Source organism: Epinephelus fuscoguttatus, linkage group LG1 (genome assembly GCF_011397635.1).
Source record: "Epinephelus fuscoguttatus linkage group LG1, E.fuscoguttatus.final_Chr_v1".
Classification (NCBI taxonomy): domain Eukaryota; kingdom Metazoa; phylum Chordata; class Actinopteri; order Perciformes; family Serranidae; genus Epinephelus; species Epinephelus fuscoguttatus.
Genome location: NC_064752.1, coordinates 43,314,031 through 43,330,397, shown reverse-complemented (window position 1 = coordinate 43,330,397; position 16,367 = coordinate 43,314,031). Strand labels below are relative to the sequence as shown.

General features: G+C 40.5%; 1 protein-coding gene across 1 annotated transcript; it reads right to left on the bottom strand.

Annotated features, from left to right (window-relative positions):
- Positions 1-13,068: 13,068 nt before the first annotated feature.
- On the bottom strand, positions 13,069-16,114 carry setmar (SET domain and mariner transposase fusion gene). The gene is made up of 2 exons (XM_049581763.1): positions 15,945-16,114; positions 13,069-13,961 (listed from the first exon to the last, which is right to left on the bottom strand). Exons 1-2 carry the CDS (start codon positions 16,050-16,052, stop codon positions 13,164-13,166), a joined length of 906 nt encoding a protein of 301 aa, XP_049437720.1. The 5' UTR covers positions 16,053-16,114; the 3' UTR covers positions 13,069-13,163.
- Positions 16,115-16,367: the final 253 nt, after the last annotated feature.

Below are 16,367 nucleotides of genomic sequence, written 5' to 3'. Positions count from 1 at the left end.
TGGACTCAGAGACATGGGCTGGTTTTTCTAACAGAATTAACACATGACTAACAAATTAACGAAAACAGCATCTGCATGCTCAGAATGCACCAGAGGCAGAGGGATGACAAAATGCAGTGGCCATCTGTGTGGGTGCACAGATTGTGAGATTCATCATTGTGCATGTGTTCAAGTGAGTATTCTTGTGTGCAGATTCAGGCCTTCCCTAAGCAGGGATGTGTGGGCACAATGGTTGGTAGTTTGCTTGTCTGAGGCTCTGATGGTCCTCTGTGTGGGCCATGCCTGCAAACCAATCCTGGCATTCATCAGAAATGTCAGACTAGAGCTAAATATATTAGGAGCAAGGAGTCTCTTGTGTTGTCATTATTCCTCTTGGAAGGAATATTCAATCTTGATTTCATATCTGAAATTGAAGGATAACTTTGTTATTTTTCAACCAGGACCCTACTTCCCCATGTCTTTGTGTCTGAGTGACTAATGAGGACTATATATTTTTAAAAAATTGGTCCAGTATTGAGTATAGTGCTGCAGCCAGCAGGTGTGAAACAGGCTGCAATGTAATCCCTGGGGGCAATTGACAATGTCAATGTGAGTTCTCAGTGGGCCAAAAAACATAACAGCTTGAACCGAACCTGACCCGTCCAAGATCATCACATAAAAATAAAACATTAGAACATTTTGTTGTTTTTTAAATTTATTTTTTCCACAGCCCAAGCCCTGCACGACCTGGCCAATCAGCACACGTTATCGGCCCAAACTCCGATCAGTCAGGCTTTTTCGGGACCTGTCAGGCTCAGGTTGTGATTGAGAACTCTTATTTACGTCCACTATAAGGCTCAGATTGTAATAGAGTGGTGCAGGAACAAGTGCTGAAACATGGAGCTGACTTGGCATTTTTGCACTTCTGGTTCCCTTATCTTGAAATCAATGAATTTTTTAGATGGGTTTTTTGATCGATGCCTGAAATACAGTCTGTGGTTTACCCATGCTTTAGAAATTTTCACATTTGGTTCTATGACATAGAATAGCTCAGTAAATACCCAACTGAATTTTTTTTTTTTTTAAAGATATTTTTGGGGGGCATTTTTGCCTTTTGAATTGATAGTTGACAGTTAAATGTGAAAGGGAGAGAGAGAGGGAGTGACATGCAGCAAACAGCCACAGGCTGGAGTCGAGCCCGGGTCGCTGCGGCAACAGCCTTGGACATGGGGCGCCTGCTCTACCACTAAGCCACCGACGCCCCAATACCCAACTGAATTTGAAAGAATTTATCTGTCTCATAGAGACGGTTGCTAACAAGTGGCTTAATAAACCTGTCAAGAGTATGCCAAATTAACATGCAGCGAAATGACCGTAACCCTAAATCCATACAAAAAGGAAGAAGAAGATATTGGCCAATCAGAAGCCTGAAAACAAAGCTATTACAGGAAGGCTGTAACTGTAACAGTGACCTATGTAGTGACCTACCTGTTAGCATGGCTTGAGCTAGCTCACATCTGAATTTGTACAAAATGTTGCCTCACAAAGAAAATAACTGAGCACACTGATGTTACAAGCCCAAAAAAATGTTTTCATTGTCCACAATTCAACACTGAAAAAAGAGTCTCTGAAAATCTTCACCCTGAACCAGTTTCAATGACCTAAAATGCAGTTTGCGTTTGGATGAAAAGTATGCACAACAATCTTATAGTATCCTGTGAATAAGTACCCCTCGAATGACGCTAGGTACCTAATGTAAAGTTATGGAGGTTAGGTTTATGGAAGGAAACTTACTGTGGTTAGGTTTAGCAAAAGACACATGGTGACAATGAATCTTAAAATAACCCAAAGCTCACTCAAAGTTCACACCGTTCAGAACACTGGTCTCCTGGGGAAAAGTCCCATGTTTTTTGATCCATCCACCACCCCAACCTGCCTACTTACAAGACAGCTGCCTCATGATTAAGTAAGATATGTACAAAATTTGGTGCATTAATTTTCGTAGGCAAATGTATGAACAGTGCACGAGAACAGCCTGACCTGTGTAAGTGTATCCAAAACCCAAGTGGACATACATTGACGGTGGGCAATTGCCCCGAAGGATTACATTGCAGCCTGTTTCGTGGCTACCGGCTGCAGCGCTCTCACTCAGAACCAGACCAGTTTCAAAAACTGTTGTCACCATTTGTCACTTAGACACAAAAACAAGGGAAAATAGGGCTCACGTTGAAACATATAGATTTTACCCTTTAAGTCCATATGATTTCCACTCATTTTAAAAGGAGAGATGGACGTCTCTGTAACTATAACTTTACAAACAATATGGTGGCCTGTAACTGCTGTTCTGGATCTGGGACACTGAACCACTGAAGACATGATGCCACTGGGAGCAAGAACCATAGATAATGGCTTATTAGCAATTTCAAGCTAAATGTAGAATACTGACAGAATGTCTTTTAACTTGAGCAGTCTCACATCCACAGTTGTATATTCTGTACAAATTTGCTCTATCTGACAACTGGAACAATGCGTCTCAGGATCAGTACGTAACCTCCACAACTGGAGGACAGAACTACATGGTGTGAATTAGTACAGGGTAAAAACACACTTTGACATTACACACTGAGCACAGGACCTACCATCGTTGTGTGAAAAGAAGGTCATACAAACAACAGTCTATTATCCTCTGTCTGTGCCAGCCTTTTTGAGGCTGTGACGTGCGCAGACAGTTAATGACATCATGTCCCCTCAGAGTCAAGTTGCACAGTTGAAGCTTAAGAGGTTAGCCATACCTCACTTTGCCCAGATCATGGACCCAAGTATTGTCACATAATTATCAGCCCCTCCCAAGAAACCCTGTGTGAAACCAGGTTGCTTAAAAAAGCGCCCTCTTCTTCTTTTGCAGTTGTTTTACAGACCACAGGCAACCACTGAGCAAGAAGTAGGGTAGGAGAACACACAGCTGAACCATCAGGCATGAGATAAGAACACAGTGAAGACTTTTTGTGTTCCTCATTTTTTTTTATAAACTTGCAGTCTTCAAGTCGATACTCATGCTGAGGCTCCTTTATTACAGAGAGGTCCCTCAACATGACTTGCCTGCAAGACAACAGGTATTGCTACAGCACCCTAGTAAAAGGTAGAGATCTACCTCACTAAAAATAAAAGACAATTATGCTGGCATAATGGCCTGCATATTCCCAATGGAAATAGTCTGATTAGACCAGCTGCAGAGATATTCTAATTAGGTCTTGTGATTTTGTGGTATAACTTACCAATATAGGAAAAAATAAGTTTCACACTGTGCTGTATATTGGATTCATTGAACCTTGTATGCCAATCTGCATAAAGAAGTGTATCAGTGATAATAGTATTAATGATAACATGTTTCTGTCAGGCTCCTACAACAGGCTGGGTACTGATCAAATACCCATTCAGACACTGTGCACAGCAAGGAAGATCAGTTCACAACATCTCCTTGGTTATGGCATGATCAATATGCCAGACTATACATATACTGTATGTCCCCAAAATTATCTGCCAGACGTTTGATTTATGGAGACAGATGCAAGTAGAGTTTTAAACATGGTTGTTTGAGCTAGTCTTGCTCATGGAGAGCAATATCCAAAGAGGCAGTGGTCTGAAGTCACTTATTTAACCTGCAGAACATGCTCTGTAAGCTGCTTTAAATGCAGGTAATCCATTAGGATCAGTAGGGTCTTCTCTTCACTTTCACTACACTTCACTGTAACCTGCCTGGTTATCTAAATCAGTCTGTGTACATAAGTATTAAATTGTTCACAGAATATATGAAAAAAACTATCAATGCACAATAAGTGTTCTGACCTCAATGCACACATTATAATTAAATTAGTTGATTAACTTCATTTCACCTTTAATTCATAAAAGAAGTCTAATTTAAAGAAATATTGCTGCTTCACATAAGAGTTTTAAATAACAGCAGTAACAAACAACAATACATTTCCAGGATGAACTCAAAGTCTATGCTAGATGCTGTAAGACAGGACTGGTAATGGGATTGCTGCAGCTTAGTTTGCAGCGAAACACTTGGGATGGTCTATTTGTCAGCGAGCTGTTGCACAAGGTTTAAAAATGAAGTGTGATCCACACATGATTAGTCTCAGCCTGACATGCACAGTAAGTGTCTTCCACAATTGCAGCACCACTGTCGAATGCATTACCACGCTCCACTGAGCATGTCAGTGGGATCATTTGAGTTAAGACTGTGACTGCAGTGGGACATAATGACAGATATGTTATGTTGGAACCTATTATTATCAGGATAATACCTTATATTCATACATACCTGTGTTTCCCTTTTATTTACATCTTCCAAATCACACTCAGTTTCAGCAAATATGACAATATTTTTTTTAATAAAAGTAGACTGTAGCTTTAATTAAGCAGTTTTGCAGTGTTACTTATGCTTGAAGTTGGCTGTTACTATACCCTGACAGTAGTACATGAGATAGATAATCTGTGACAAATGTTGTTTCTTGTTTTCATAGTGCTGCTAATGCCATTTACAAGAATCCACCTTGCCTGAATGAAAACAGCCAATCAGAGCTGAGGAGTCTGTAATACAGCTGTCAGTCATGTCAGTCACTGCTCATGAGCTGCTGTCACACTGTCAAACTATGCAGTGCTGATCAAATATGAATCAGGATTCTGTCTCGAATGTTTTTAGAAAAATGCGAATATGACAAAAAGTTACTTTTATAAACGTTACTAACTACAGCTTAAAGAATTTGTGCGCTGTGAGTATAACGTAGGTGTAATTAAGATATGTACGTATGTGACGGTCTGATCGGTGGTGAGAGCAGCTGTGGAGGTGGGTGCTTCTTGGGCTCCAGAACTTCCTGCTGAGCCCACTGCAGGTGTCCCAAGCTAAATATAACTTAACATCTGTGATCTGTGATGGGAGGAACCAGTTTGAAATACCCATTGACTTCCTCTTCCACTAACTGAAGCGAAGCTGTGAAACACAACCCACTCCACTGGACACCCTATCTGAACAGGATGGGTTATTGTAAAAAGTCAGATCTAGTGTGTTGATGGTGATTGAAGAGCCCCAACAATTTCTAAATAGCTTCTTGAACTTCTATCTTGAAGGAAAAAAAACTCAGCATTTGATTTGACCTAGTTTAAGCAGTTAGAGTATTTTGTGGATACTGAGCAACTCAAAAGACAAATTTAATGCAGCTGTTCTACTGTCAATATTTAGTCAATACAACAGGAACAGATCATAGAAAATGTGCAGCATCGTGTAGTTCAAAGAAACAACAGGTTTCATACATCACTACAAAGTCAAAGAGTCAAAAAAAATGTTTGAAATTGGACTTTGAAATGCCTTTGCCAGCTGAGGCCCAGCAGATCGCCGCTGTTTTCTCATTTATTTTTTTTCTTGACTTGGCTGCAGGATTCAAGGCAAGGACATCTGCTCCCTCATCAGAGAGGTGCTCTATTTTTGAACAAATGGACTGCCAGTTGTAATATCTCCACTGGTCACTCATCCTGAAATAGCGTGTCGCTTCTTAATCAATGTGATGCATGGGTCTCATAAGCATAAGGTGCATCTTTGTATCTTTTGTCCTTTCAAGCTACATTTGGCAAGACATTTAGGGAGAAGTTTTATTGGCCTAAATCAAAGTAGGGCTGCAACAAAAGGCTCCCATGGTAAGAATGCAGCCAGTTTATAAGAAACAATATCTGTTCTTACAGCAAGACTATGTCATTTCCACTGTAGCCACAAGGGGCAATTACAAGATAACAGCACACTGGCTTTCCATTTATTTTTAAGGCTATCTTGACTCATTTGCTTTGAAGGAATAGTTCAACATTTTGAAGCTTTAGATCGTCATCACTTGATGAGAGGATCAGTACCTCTCTCATGTCTTAACTGTATCTTCTTCTCATCTAACTCATCTAACAAGAGAATGTGTATATTTCCCAAAACATCAAACTATTGGTTTAAACACAGGGCAAACAAAAACTTTTGAAAGTGGTAAAGCCAGGCTGGTAACATGGTGTGAGCTTTTGGTTGCTGTAACTGAAAATATGGATGCTATTTTTAGTTGCCTTATATTTTGATTAGTTAAGATACCATGTGGTTAAACAGCACCTCAGCATGACATTAAAAGCTTTATTACAATGGCTGAACAATTTATTTGCATTATTTTTTTAATCGTATCTTTCGTTCGGGTTCATGTGGTTCTAGGTCAGTTGAATTAAAGGGAACATTTGTGTGTGATGTTGACAAGTTAGTTGAACTCTTCACACAGTCGCCATTGTCTCTAAAACAGCGAGTACATGCACAAATTCACATGCAGCATTGTCTGGTTCAGGTTCTGACTGTAAGTGAAATATTTACATATCACAGATACAACTAATATCAAAAATGTATTTGTTTTGGGGTGCAGATTTTGCTGTTTTTTTATTGGTTGAAAAGTAGATGCCATTTTTGGCAACCAATAAAGGCTAAGAATTGACCGCCAGTTTCTCAAAATGGTTGTCACTGGCAACCTGGCAACCATACTGTCAAGCCCTGCTTTGGGGACGTAACTGACAGCAGGTTGAGCAATGCAGCATTTCATTTACCTAAAAGTCGGAGCTGGGAATGATGTCACACCAGAGTTGACTACTTTACAGTAGATCGAAAAGCCAAGATGTTGTTAGTAATACCAATGTTAGCCAGGTTAGCCACTGTTAGCAACATCAGTTCATAACGCATTGCGTTGTATTTTGCACATACACACACCATAGCAACACATCCCCAGATATAAGTTGGACAGTTCTGTGTGTGCGACTATTTCACAAATAAGACAGAAGCATAAAAAATAAACAGTATATTACTGAAACTTTGTTGTTGACACATGGAGTAGCCATCTTGGATTTTGAGGTTGGGGTTGATGAGGTTCCTTGGACTTTCCGATTTGGAAATCTGACTTCTGTTAGAATTTTCTGACTAAGAATTCTGAACGTCCGACTTCCCTGTGAAAATGTAACACACCATGAGACCACAAGCAATATATTTTATACATTGTAACAAAGAGAGAACAGTCACACAATCTCAAAACTGATGAACTACATTCAGTTACATAGCAATATCTCTTTAAAGTTTGCTAACATTAGTTAAGGTTAGCCACCATTAGCAACTAGCTAGCTACTTCAACTATATTCTGAGAAAGATGATTATTTCCTATTTTAAAAGTTAGATAGTCTCATTTTAGGTGACGTTTGCACGAACTAGAAGTGACAAAACTTAAACATGAAATTGAAATATTAGTTCAGATATCTCTCTGACCAAAACTCAATTGATCGTTTGCCTGGTCACTACTGGTATGAAACAAAATATTGCAAAACGTCTGGGTCTTACAATTTTTCAAGCAGTTTTCTGTGTTTGCATGCTGAAGCCACCACTATGCACAGCCAACATATATTCCTCCAATACCATTCAGACAATGAGGACAATAGTCCTCTAGAAACATTTATTTTCTCCAGAGAATTATTTCATGAGATAGATACATGATCTGTTGTCATTCTCAAAATGCAGTGCTCCTGCATTGTAAAGCATCCCTAACATGCTTGTTTTTGTACAGAGGGGGTGTTGAGCGGGTTCAGTGGGGAAGTTCACCTCATGTGACTAACTGGTGGTTGCTAGGTGACCAACCTGGAAAGGAGCTATTCATTTGCTGTCCAGCTCTTCAACAGTCAGGATTTCAGGACAGCCTTTCGTGCACCTCCGACCAAACCCCTGCTGTCCAAATCACCTCCTGTACACGTTGACGGTTGCCATAGAGATTCCAGGGACATCTGACTCAAAAATGACATGAGTCATACACTTGAAGAGATTGTTTTTCTTATACTCGTAGTACATGTGTTGAAAGGCATTGGAATCTGATTTATCACAAAGGCACAACAAACAGGGCCGCAAATTGAGAGGAATAAGGGCTGCCTCTCGTTTCCAAATTAAATGTTGAATCTATAGGTAGCAGAGATAAATACCAGGCCACTGTACACATGATTTAGTTGATGGTGGAGAGAGCAAAACCCTGACCCAGAACTTTCTATACATTTCTATCCTTCGGCTTGAGAAATGCTTGGGTATTTTTTTTCTCTGCATAATCTCTGTCCTAGTTTTCTCCAAGGCCACAGGCACAGCCTACAGTACATTCAGCCACGTTTCTCCACATGGCAGTATAGTAATTCTAATAATATATAGCATCTATTATAAAAACTACATTTTCTACTGCTGCACTGACTGTTCTTCCTCCCAGATTGAGGGTGAATCATACACCTTGCAGATGCCAATAAACGTAGAATTTATCTTTTGTTTTATCACACTCGATTACTATTTGATGAGTTCAAGGGGTTAGTCTGACATTGTACATGGCAAATATGTTTACAGAGCATTTTGTTTGCACTGGGAAATTTCCTAGGTGGAAATTTAAACTGAAACAACTGAACTCAGAAAGTCAAAGGAACCTCATCATCCCCAACCTCAAAATCCAAGATGGCTGCTTTATGCATCAACAGCTGTGAAAGCTACAGTACAATACTACTGCGTAATACAGGCTTTTCCCATGCATATGCATATGTTTTCTAATGCACTTAATTCTTTGTATTTCATGTAAGTTTGTGCATAACCTAGGGTGACCATATTGTGATTTCCAAAAAAGAGGACACTCGGCCGGCCACGACATAGCCTACTTAAATGATTACTCGCAGTTTACTCAAAGATGCCTTATAATTTTAATATATTTAAAATTTATATGTATTGATAGAAAATTCAGTTATATTACAAAATAATATCTCTCAAAGACAGAAATTCAGATAAGCCCCAACAGGGGACATATACACACACTAGAGTGTGGCTACCCGATCCGAGCCCGATGGGTTGGGCCGGATTTGGTCAGAAATGTAGCTATAAATTGTATTCGGGCTCGGGTCGGATTCGGTCAGCTTTCAGTGAAAATGTAGTGTAAGAATAAATAAAATCCTATTGTCTGTCCTGTTTATTGCTTGTGCACTGTTATTTACGTGACAACACCTGAACATAACACACACAGACACACATTGGCTGTTTGTTTCTACCTCTCCCCTCCCGCTTCCGCCTTGATTAAATGCTGAAAATAAAATAAAAGTGGGAGACAGGTTTTCCTATTTTATCTTATTTTGTTATATTTCTCCCTCTCCCCTCGCTGGAAACTCGGACCTCCCACCGCCCGCTCCCATCTCAAACACGGAGGTCTCCCTCTCCGCGGAGCACCCATGGCACACGCCCGGCCTGTTAAATAGCCTGTAACCATAACAACTGTGTGACACAAACTCAGTGCTTTAGTAATTAAATAATGTCGGGCTCAGTTTGGTTTCGGACATAACAAAACAGAATGACTGTCGGGTTCGGACAGAAACACACACACACACACGGAAAACCGGACATTATCATCAATTTATAAACACCCCCCGGACGCCCCGGACAGGACATGAAAAGTGGACATGTCCGGGCAAAAGTAAACATTTGGTCAGCCTAGCATAACCCCCATATTTTGAGGTAGCAATCACGTAACCAAAGCACTGACCGGGGTAAAGAGCGAAGATGTTTCAAGTGGTCTAATTAGGAGGCAAACTAGGTTAGTGGATGGGTCACAAAACACAGGACTTTCTCCCAAGACTTTCCCCAGGAAACTGGTGTTAGGAGCCGTGTTAGTGTCCTTGGAGTGATTTTAAGGTATTGCCTCTCCATATTTCTTTTCCTAAACCTGATCTTTGTATACCTAACCTACATAATTTATGTTAATTACATAACTTTACATTGAGGAAGTAATATCACTAATGGGCTGCTAATGTGAATTGTAGGATCATAAGAACTGTTGCATGTGCATTTTCATAGGTTATCAGTTGTACAATTGCTAACCTAGCTAGATCTGGTATTGCTTATAACATCTTGCTTTTCCAACTTCTTGTACTAAAACATGGTCAATTCAGGTGTGACGTCTATTACAGCTCCAACATTTGACTTCCAGGGTAAGCTGTATTTTTTGCTGTATTGCCTAGGCTGACCAAACGTCCTCTTTTGCCCGGACATGTCCACTTTTCACGTCCCGTCCGGGGCATCCGGGGCATCTGGGGGGTGTTTATAAACTGATGATAATGTCCGGTTTTCCGTGTGTTTGTATGTGCGTTAGAGTACGGCACGGGCAGCATATTTCTGTCGAACCCGAACTGAGCCCGACATTATTTAATGACCAAAGCATGACCATGACCATTGTGTCACACAGTGGTTACAGGCTATTTAACAGGCCGGGCGTGCGCCGTGGGTGCTGAGCTGCGGAGAGGGAGACCTCCGTGTTTGAGACAGGAGCGGGAGGCCCAACGCTTCCAGCGAGAGGAGAGGGAGAAATAAAACAAAATACGATAAAATAGGAAAAACCTGTCTCCCTCTTTTATTTTATTTTCAGCGTTTAATCAAGGCGGAGGCGGGCGGCTGGAGGTCTGAGACTTCCAGAGAGGGGAGAGGTAGAAACAAACAGCCAATGTGTGTCTGTGTGTGTTATGTTCAGGTGTTGTCACGTAAATAACAGTGCCCAAGCAATAAACAGGACAGACAATAGGATTTTATTTATTTTTACACTACATTTTCACTGAAAGCTGACCGAATCCGACCCGAGCCCAAATACAATTTATAGCTACATTTTTGACCAAACCTGGCCCAACCCGTCAGGTATCGTCAGGCTCAGATCACCACACTCTAGTGTGTGTAGGCTATGTGTCCCCTATAGGGGCCTATCTGAATTTCTGTCTTTGAGAGATATTATTTTGTAATATAACTGAATTTTCTATCCATACATATAAATTTTAAATATATTAAAATTTTAAGGCATCTTTGAGTGAACTGCGAGTAATCATTTAAGTAGGCTATGTCGTGGCCGGCCGAGTGTCCTCTTTTTTGGAAATCAAAATATGGTCACCCTAGTATTGCCCTAAGTTAGATAAGAAAATCCATGCTACGTTTAGGACTGTATGTTCAATATGAGGCTACCGCTAGCAGCTGGTTAGCTTAGCTTCACACAAAACCTGGAAACAGGAGAAAAAGTAGCCTGACTATCTACCAGTGACAAAATCCACCAACCAGCACCTTTAAAGCACACTAACGCATACAAAACCCAAGTATAAAAATAACACGTTGTGGTTTTAGGAGGGGTTATGTGCTGAAATATTCAACAATGTCACCGTGACGACAAGATCTCCAAGAAGAGTTAGTGCCTCATTTTTACATGTTAGTTTTACAAGATATGACATGTTAATTAGTAGCTTTTGGTGGTGGTTGACTTTGTTTTTCAGGATAGATCCAGATCAGCATTTCCTCTTTTTCAGTCTTAGCACCAGGGCTAAAGTATGATATGTTGAGCTAAGCTAAGCTGCTACTGGTTGGTATATAGTATGGATGGTATCAGTCTTCCCATCTCACTCTTGGCAAGTAAATTTGCATATTTCTGAAAAATGTAAAACTTAAAGGCCGGGCAATATGGAGAAAATAAAATATCACAACATTTTTGGCCTAATACCACAATATCAATAGTGCGACAACATTGTAGTGTTGACAGTTGGTGCTTTTGCAAAAGATTTTGGCAATAATGATTTTTGATAACCTTATGTTGTAATGTGGAGATAATGATACATGGGTAAAAGCGAACAGCTAGAACAGTCTGGTAACTACAATAAATTACAACACTTAACTGTAAGGCAGCTTTTAAAACCAGGAAATGAAAAAACTTATGATATAAAGATGATGACATCTAGTCTCATATCACGCTATCAGTATATTGCCCAGCCCTATAAATTAATTCTTAAAGTTTTGTTATTAATTCCTGAGTATAGATCAGATCAGGCACAATGCAAAGAACAACCCATTTAAAAAAAATCTCAGGTAACCCTCATAGAGGAGAAAATATGGGTCGAAATAACAACATCCTGCGCCATTCGCCTCCCCGCTGGGTGACACAAAAACCAATCATCTTGACAGCAGCCTCTGATCGGCTGAGGGCTTCCACCCCCTCCACCCCCCACCATTTAGTCTCTCTCAAAGCCCAGTGTGGCTGGAGCACTGGTTCCATTTCTGGATGAAACACGGTCTCCATCCTAATTAACCCAGATGTGGATATTAATAAGATGAAAGCAGGTCTAGACTAGAAACAGGGCAGATTGAGCGGAGAGGGTCCTGATTTCAGAATGGTCACACTGAAGTGGGACACCTTCGCCCCTCCTTTGACAGGGGAATAAAGGCTGTTTCTATATAAAAAACACCCCCTGGCTCTTTTTAATTGGTCCTACCTCTCTTGAGGTTTGAGTGCAATGAGAAGCTGAGAATATCTACAAGGGGAGGCTGCATTGCATGAAGACGGAAATGTCAAGTTGATGGAAACATATGACAGCTATTACTTCTACTGAGAATTTGGGTGTTTTGTTTTTGACTGACATGACATTTAGCTTCAGCAGCTGTAAGGGTGTAAGGATTCATTCTATGGTGAATGTGGCTATTAAACCACCTTTAACCTATTGAACATCATTCCACCAATCTCTGTCAGTGCAAATGATGCTTCTGCTCCTTCCAGATTCATGTGTTGTGTGAGAAATGGGACCTCAATGTGCCAGGACAAGATGAGAGCTGCAAGACTGTAAATCTGGTGGGAAATGTCATGCACAGAACAAGCATCCCCCGATAGATGAAATGAATTGTAAAAGTGAAAGAACAGACAGGAGTGTCAATAAGTTTCTCCTTTCAGAAAAATTAAACTTATTTTTCATGCCTTGAGATTTAGTTTTCATTGCATCGTCTTACATTGAGTGGGAGACACTGGCAGATCAGGAGACACGGCGGGGACCAAACAGGAAACAATGACGGGCACAGACATGACTCATCCAGCTCATTGTGTTTGTGGAGCCATCAGCGAGTTGCATTGTCTTGTTCTAATGAGTGGTTAAATTAACCGAGATGTAAGGGAAACTGAAAATAGACCAAGATAAGACTAAAGAAGGATGGGTTTAAAGGAAATTAGAGGCATTAGGTTTGATAAAAATCTTTTCTTCATCTCTCAGAAATGAATCCATCTTTATACATTCAGATAAAAACAAATATGACACGACATTTAATTTCATTTACTTCACTTGATAATCGATAAATCCAACGGGAGGAACTGAACACAGTTGTTGGCACCACAGTGGCACTCTTTCCTCTGGAGTCCATCTGTCCTGCTGGCCTGTATGGCAGCATCATTTTGTGTGGACAGCATCTCTACAGGTGGTTGATTACTGTATCCTCCGGAGTAGTCAAACGTCAGCTCCTCTTGCGCATCAATGTTCCGTCCAGCAAACAGCGCCAGCCTGGGAACCACAGAGTGCACACGGACTGGCTGCATGAACAGGTTGGGCTGGCAGGAGTGGTTGAGAAAACGGCCTACATTTCCCACCATGGCAGGGTCCACAAATGTCTCCGTGATGGAGCCTGTACCTGCATGCTCCCTTACGGCAATGATGTAGTTATTTTCCTCAGATCTCTGGGCAAGCTGTCTGAGTCTGGCCTCCTCAAAACTGATCACCTCTCCTGCATACTCGCACACAAATGTCCCATGTGGGATTGCCTCTAATGTTCTTACTCCCCAGCCCCTGTTCTCGGTGCTGTAAACCTCTAGTCTGAGTCTTGGCCCTCTCTGCACCACCCGGTTACAGCAGGCATCACTGCAGGTGCAAAGGGCATTGCACTCAAACACAGGCAAGCAGTAGCCAGAGTTCGTCCTGCTAAGGTTCAGCACTGTGCCTGCACTGTCGTACGCCTGCCCATGAGTCTGCAGGCAGGAGCAGCTCTCAGTGAAGCAGGAGTGGGAGAGACAGGAGCATCCAGGAAGGGTTACTTCACTGGGGTCAATGGTGCAACCTGGTCCCTGAACATTATCTGGGGAATACTGGAAATGAAAACAAATTTTACAAGTTTAAAACTGTAAATAACAAGAAATAAATCAACCACAATCATAAATCATTTTAGTCAGTTTCTCAAACAACATTCACAGGTTCCACCTTCTAAATGAGAAGGTTTGTTTTCTTGTCTTCGTCTTTTAAGACAGGAAACTGAATATATTTGGGTTTTGGACTCCTAACCGGGCAAAACAAGACATTTGAAGACGCCACCTTGAGCTTAGGAAAACTGTGACATTTCTGTTCTGTCATCAACGATGAATCGAGAAAATGATCTGGAGATAATTTATTAATAAAAAGTAATAGCTGAACTTGAAATCAACCTTCTTTAATGACTTAATGCATTACCACATACAACTATAGTTTTATCACATTCAGCAATGATGATGACTTTCATGTCTACAGGATGTTTCTTAAAAATTGGTTACATTTTAATGCAGTCAGAGAGGACCTCTGGAGCATCGTGGCCAGCAGGCCGTGTTAACTAGGACAGCTCCTTTGGTCCTACAGAGGCAGTTATTTTCGATTCCCTCCCCTGGAGTCAGAGGATGTGTCTGTAGCCTGTAATGATTTGCTGTCATCTGCTGGTGAAGCAAAGTATTTCATGTGATAGAGCTGATAACACCAGGTTTCAGCAAGTTTTTTTCTAGGTTTGCTAGACAAAGCTTAAGTAGGACTTTGACCATAAATAAAATGCATTGTATTTTTTTTTTATTATCTCATTTTTTCCAAACACATGTCAACAGAGTCTTTGCAGTGTATCTCAGGCAGTGCCAAAGATCTTGTATACATCTTATTTATTTCTTGGAGCCAGACCAATATGTAGCCAGTACTAGCTTAATGCAGATATAACAGTTATTCATAGTTAAGATACTGTATGTTTCACAAGCTTTTTTTGAGAAATAATTCATTTTCACAAAATTTCCACTTCATAACATACACAAATTCTATGTTTGTGTTATGTGTTTATATTAAAAAACAAACTAGGAAGTTGGTTCAAGTTGGCTGTAGTTGGCATTAACACCTCAAAGGGATTTAACCTCTTCCACTCCAGTATCCTCAGCCAACATTACTGTCTTTCAGAGACTGCAGACGGCTGGGCACATTTAAAGCTCCAGTGAAGATATGGTGATGATATGGTGAGGATTGGTATCATATCCAACAAGACGACTAAAGAAATTCCTTGGTACCAACCATGTCATGATAGTTTGATGGGAAGGAGGTTAATAACAGCAGTTTTATTCAACGTTAACTTGTTTTGCCAAATCTTTATCTGTTGTTATGTAATTATTACTATACTATTTAATTTTTTTTTTTTTTTTACATTACTGTATTCTTTATCTTGTTGACTTGAATAATCGGTTGTTATTTTCTCTACTTTCACTGTTAAGGTGACCTTGAGTGTCTTTAAAGGTGCTTATAAATAAAATGTATTATTATTATTGTTGTTATTTAGGCTGTAAAATCTGCATATTTCTTTACATAGCTATGAAATGTCCCATGCAAGGTCAGGAAGAAAGGGGTCATACAATGCATTACATGACTCATATGTCATCCCCTCTTGGTGAAAGTGGTGCTGTTACAACCATCCCCGGTCTCCCCTGAATGATAAAGTGCATGATGGCTGATGGCTCTCTCCATCTGCTGCAGTGTCAGGGTCCTGGTACTGAACATGCTGGCTCAATATCAAAGTCACCTGGGACACTTGAACACAACACAGGCATAATGTAATTAACAACACCCGTGTGTTTCTTGCTATGACGTGGAAAACAACAGTTAACTTGCAGGTGTTAATGTATCTAATTGAGGTACTAGTTCACTGTAAAGCTAAACACATGACATTATGACATCATATTGTTCCTAAGGAGACGTTCCTACTCTTAAAGCACTCCTCTAGCAAAATAAATAACTAAAACGCATTGGACTTCAGGGGCTCACGTTACATGTGTTCAACTTATGCTACGTAACGTTACCTGAAATTCAGGAAACGTCATTACGGCTGAACTCCGTTCAGTAAAAACAGGAACATTTTCGAGGCCGTTGCTCAAATCCACTAAATCCACATTTCTGTCAATATTCATATCCGAAGTAAGAGTGAAACAGCGTCAGGGAGAGCAGCTGGGATGTGCATGTCGGAAAAGCTTCTTCTTCTTCTTCTTTTGGTGTTACGTGGGGTGGCAACCGGATGGAGGCGCATTACCGCCACCTACAGTGTTGGAGTGTGGACCAGCATTCTGTCCCTTTATACAAAGGTGAAAAAGGTTCTTAGAAACACTTATATCCATTGATGAATTAAGGACATCATAAAGAATGTGGTGATGGAGACCTGAGAAGCCACTATGTTTGAATAGTTGTTGTTTTATTGTGGATTTCTATATCATATGTTGTATTTGTTG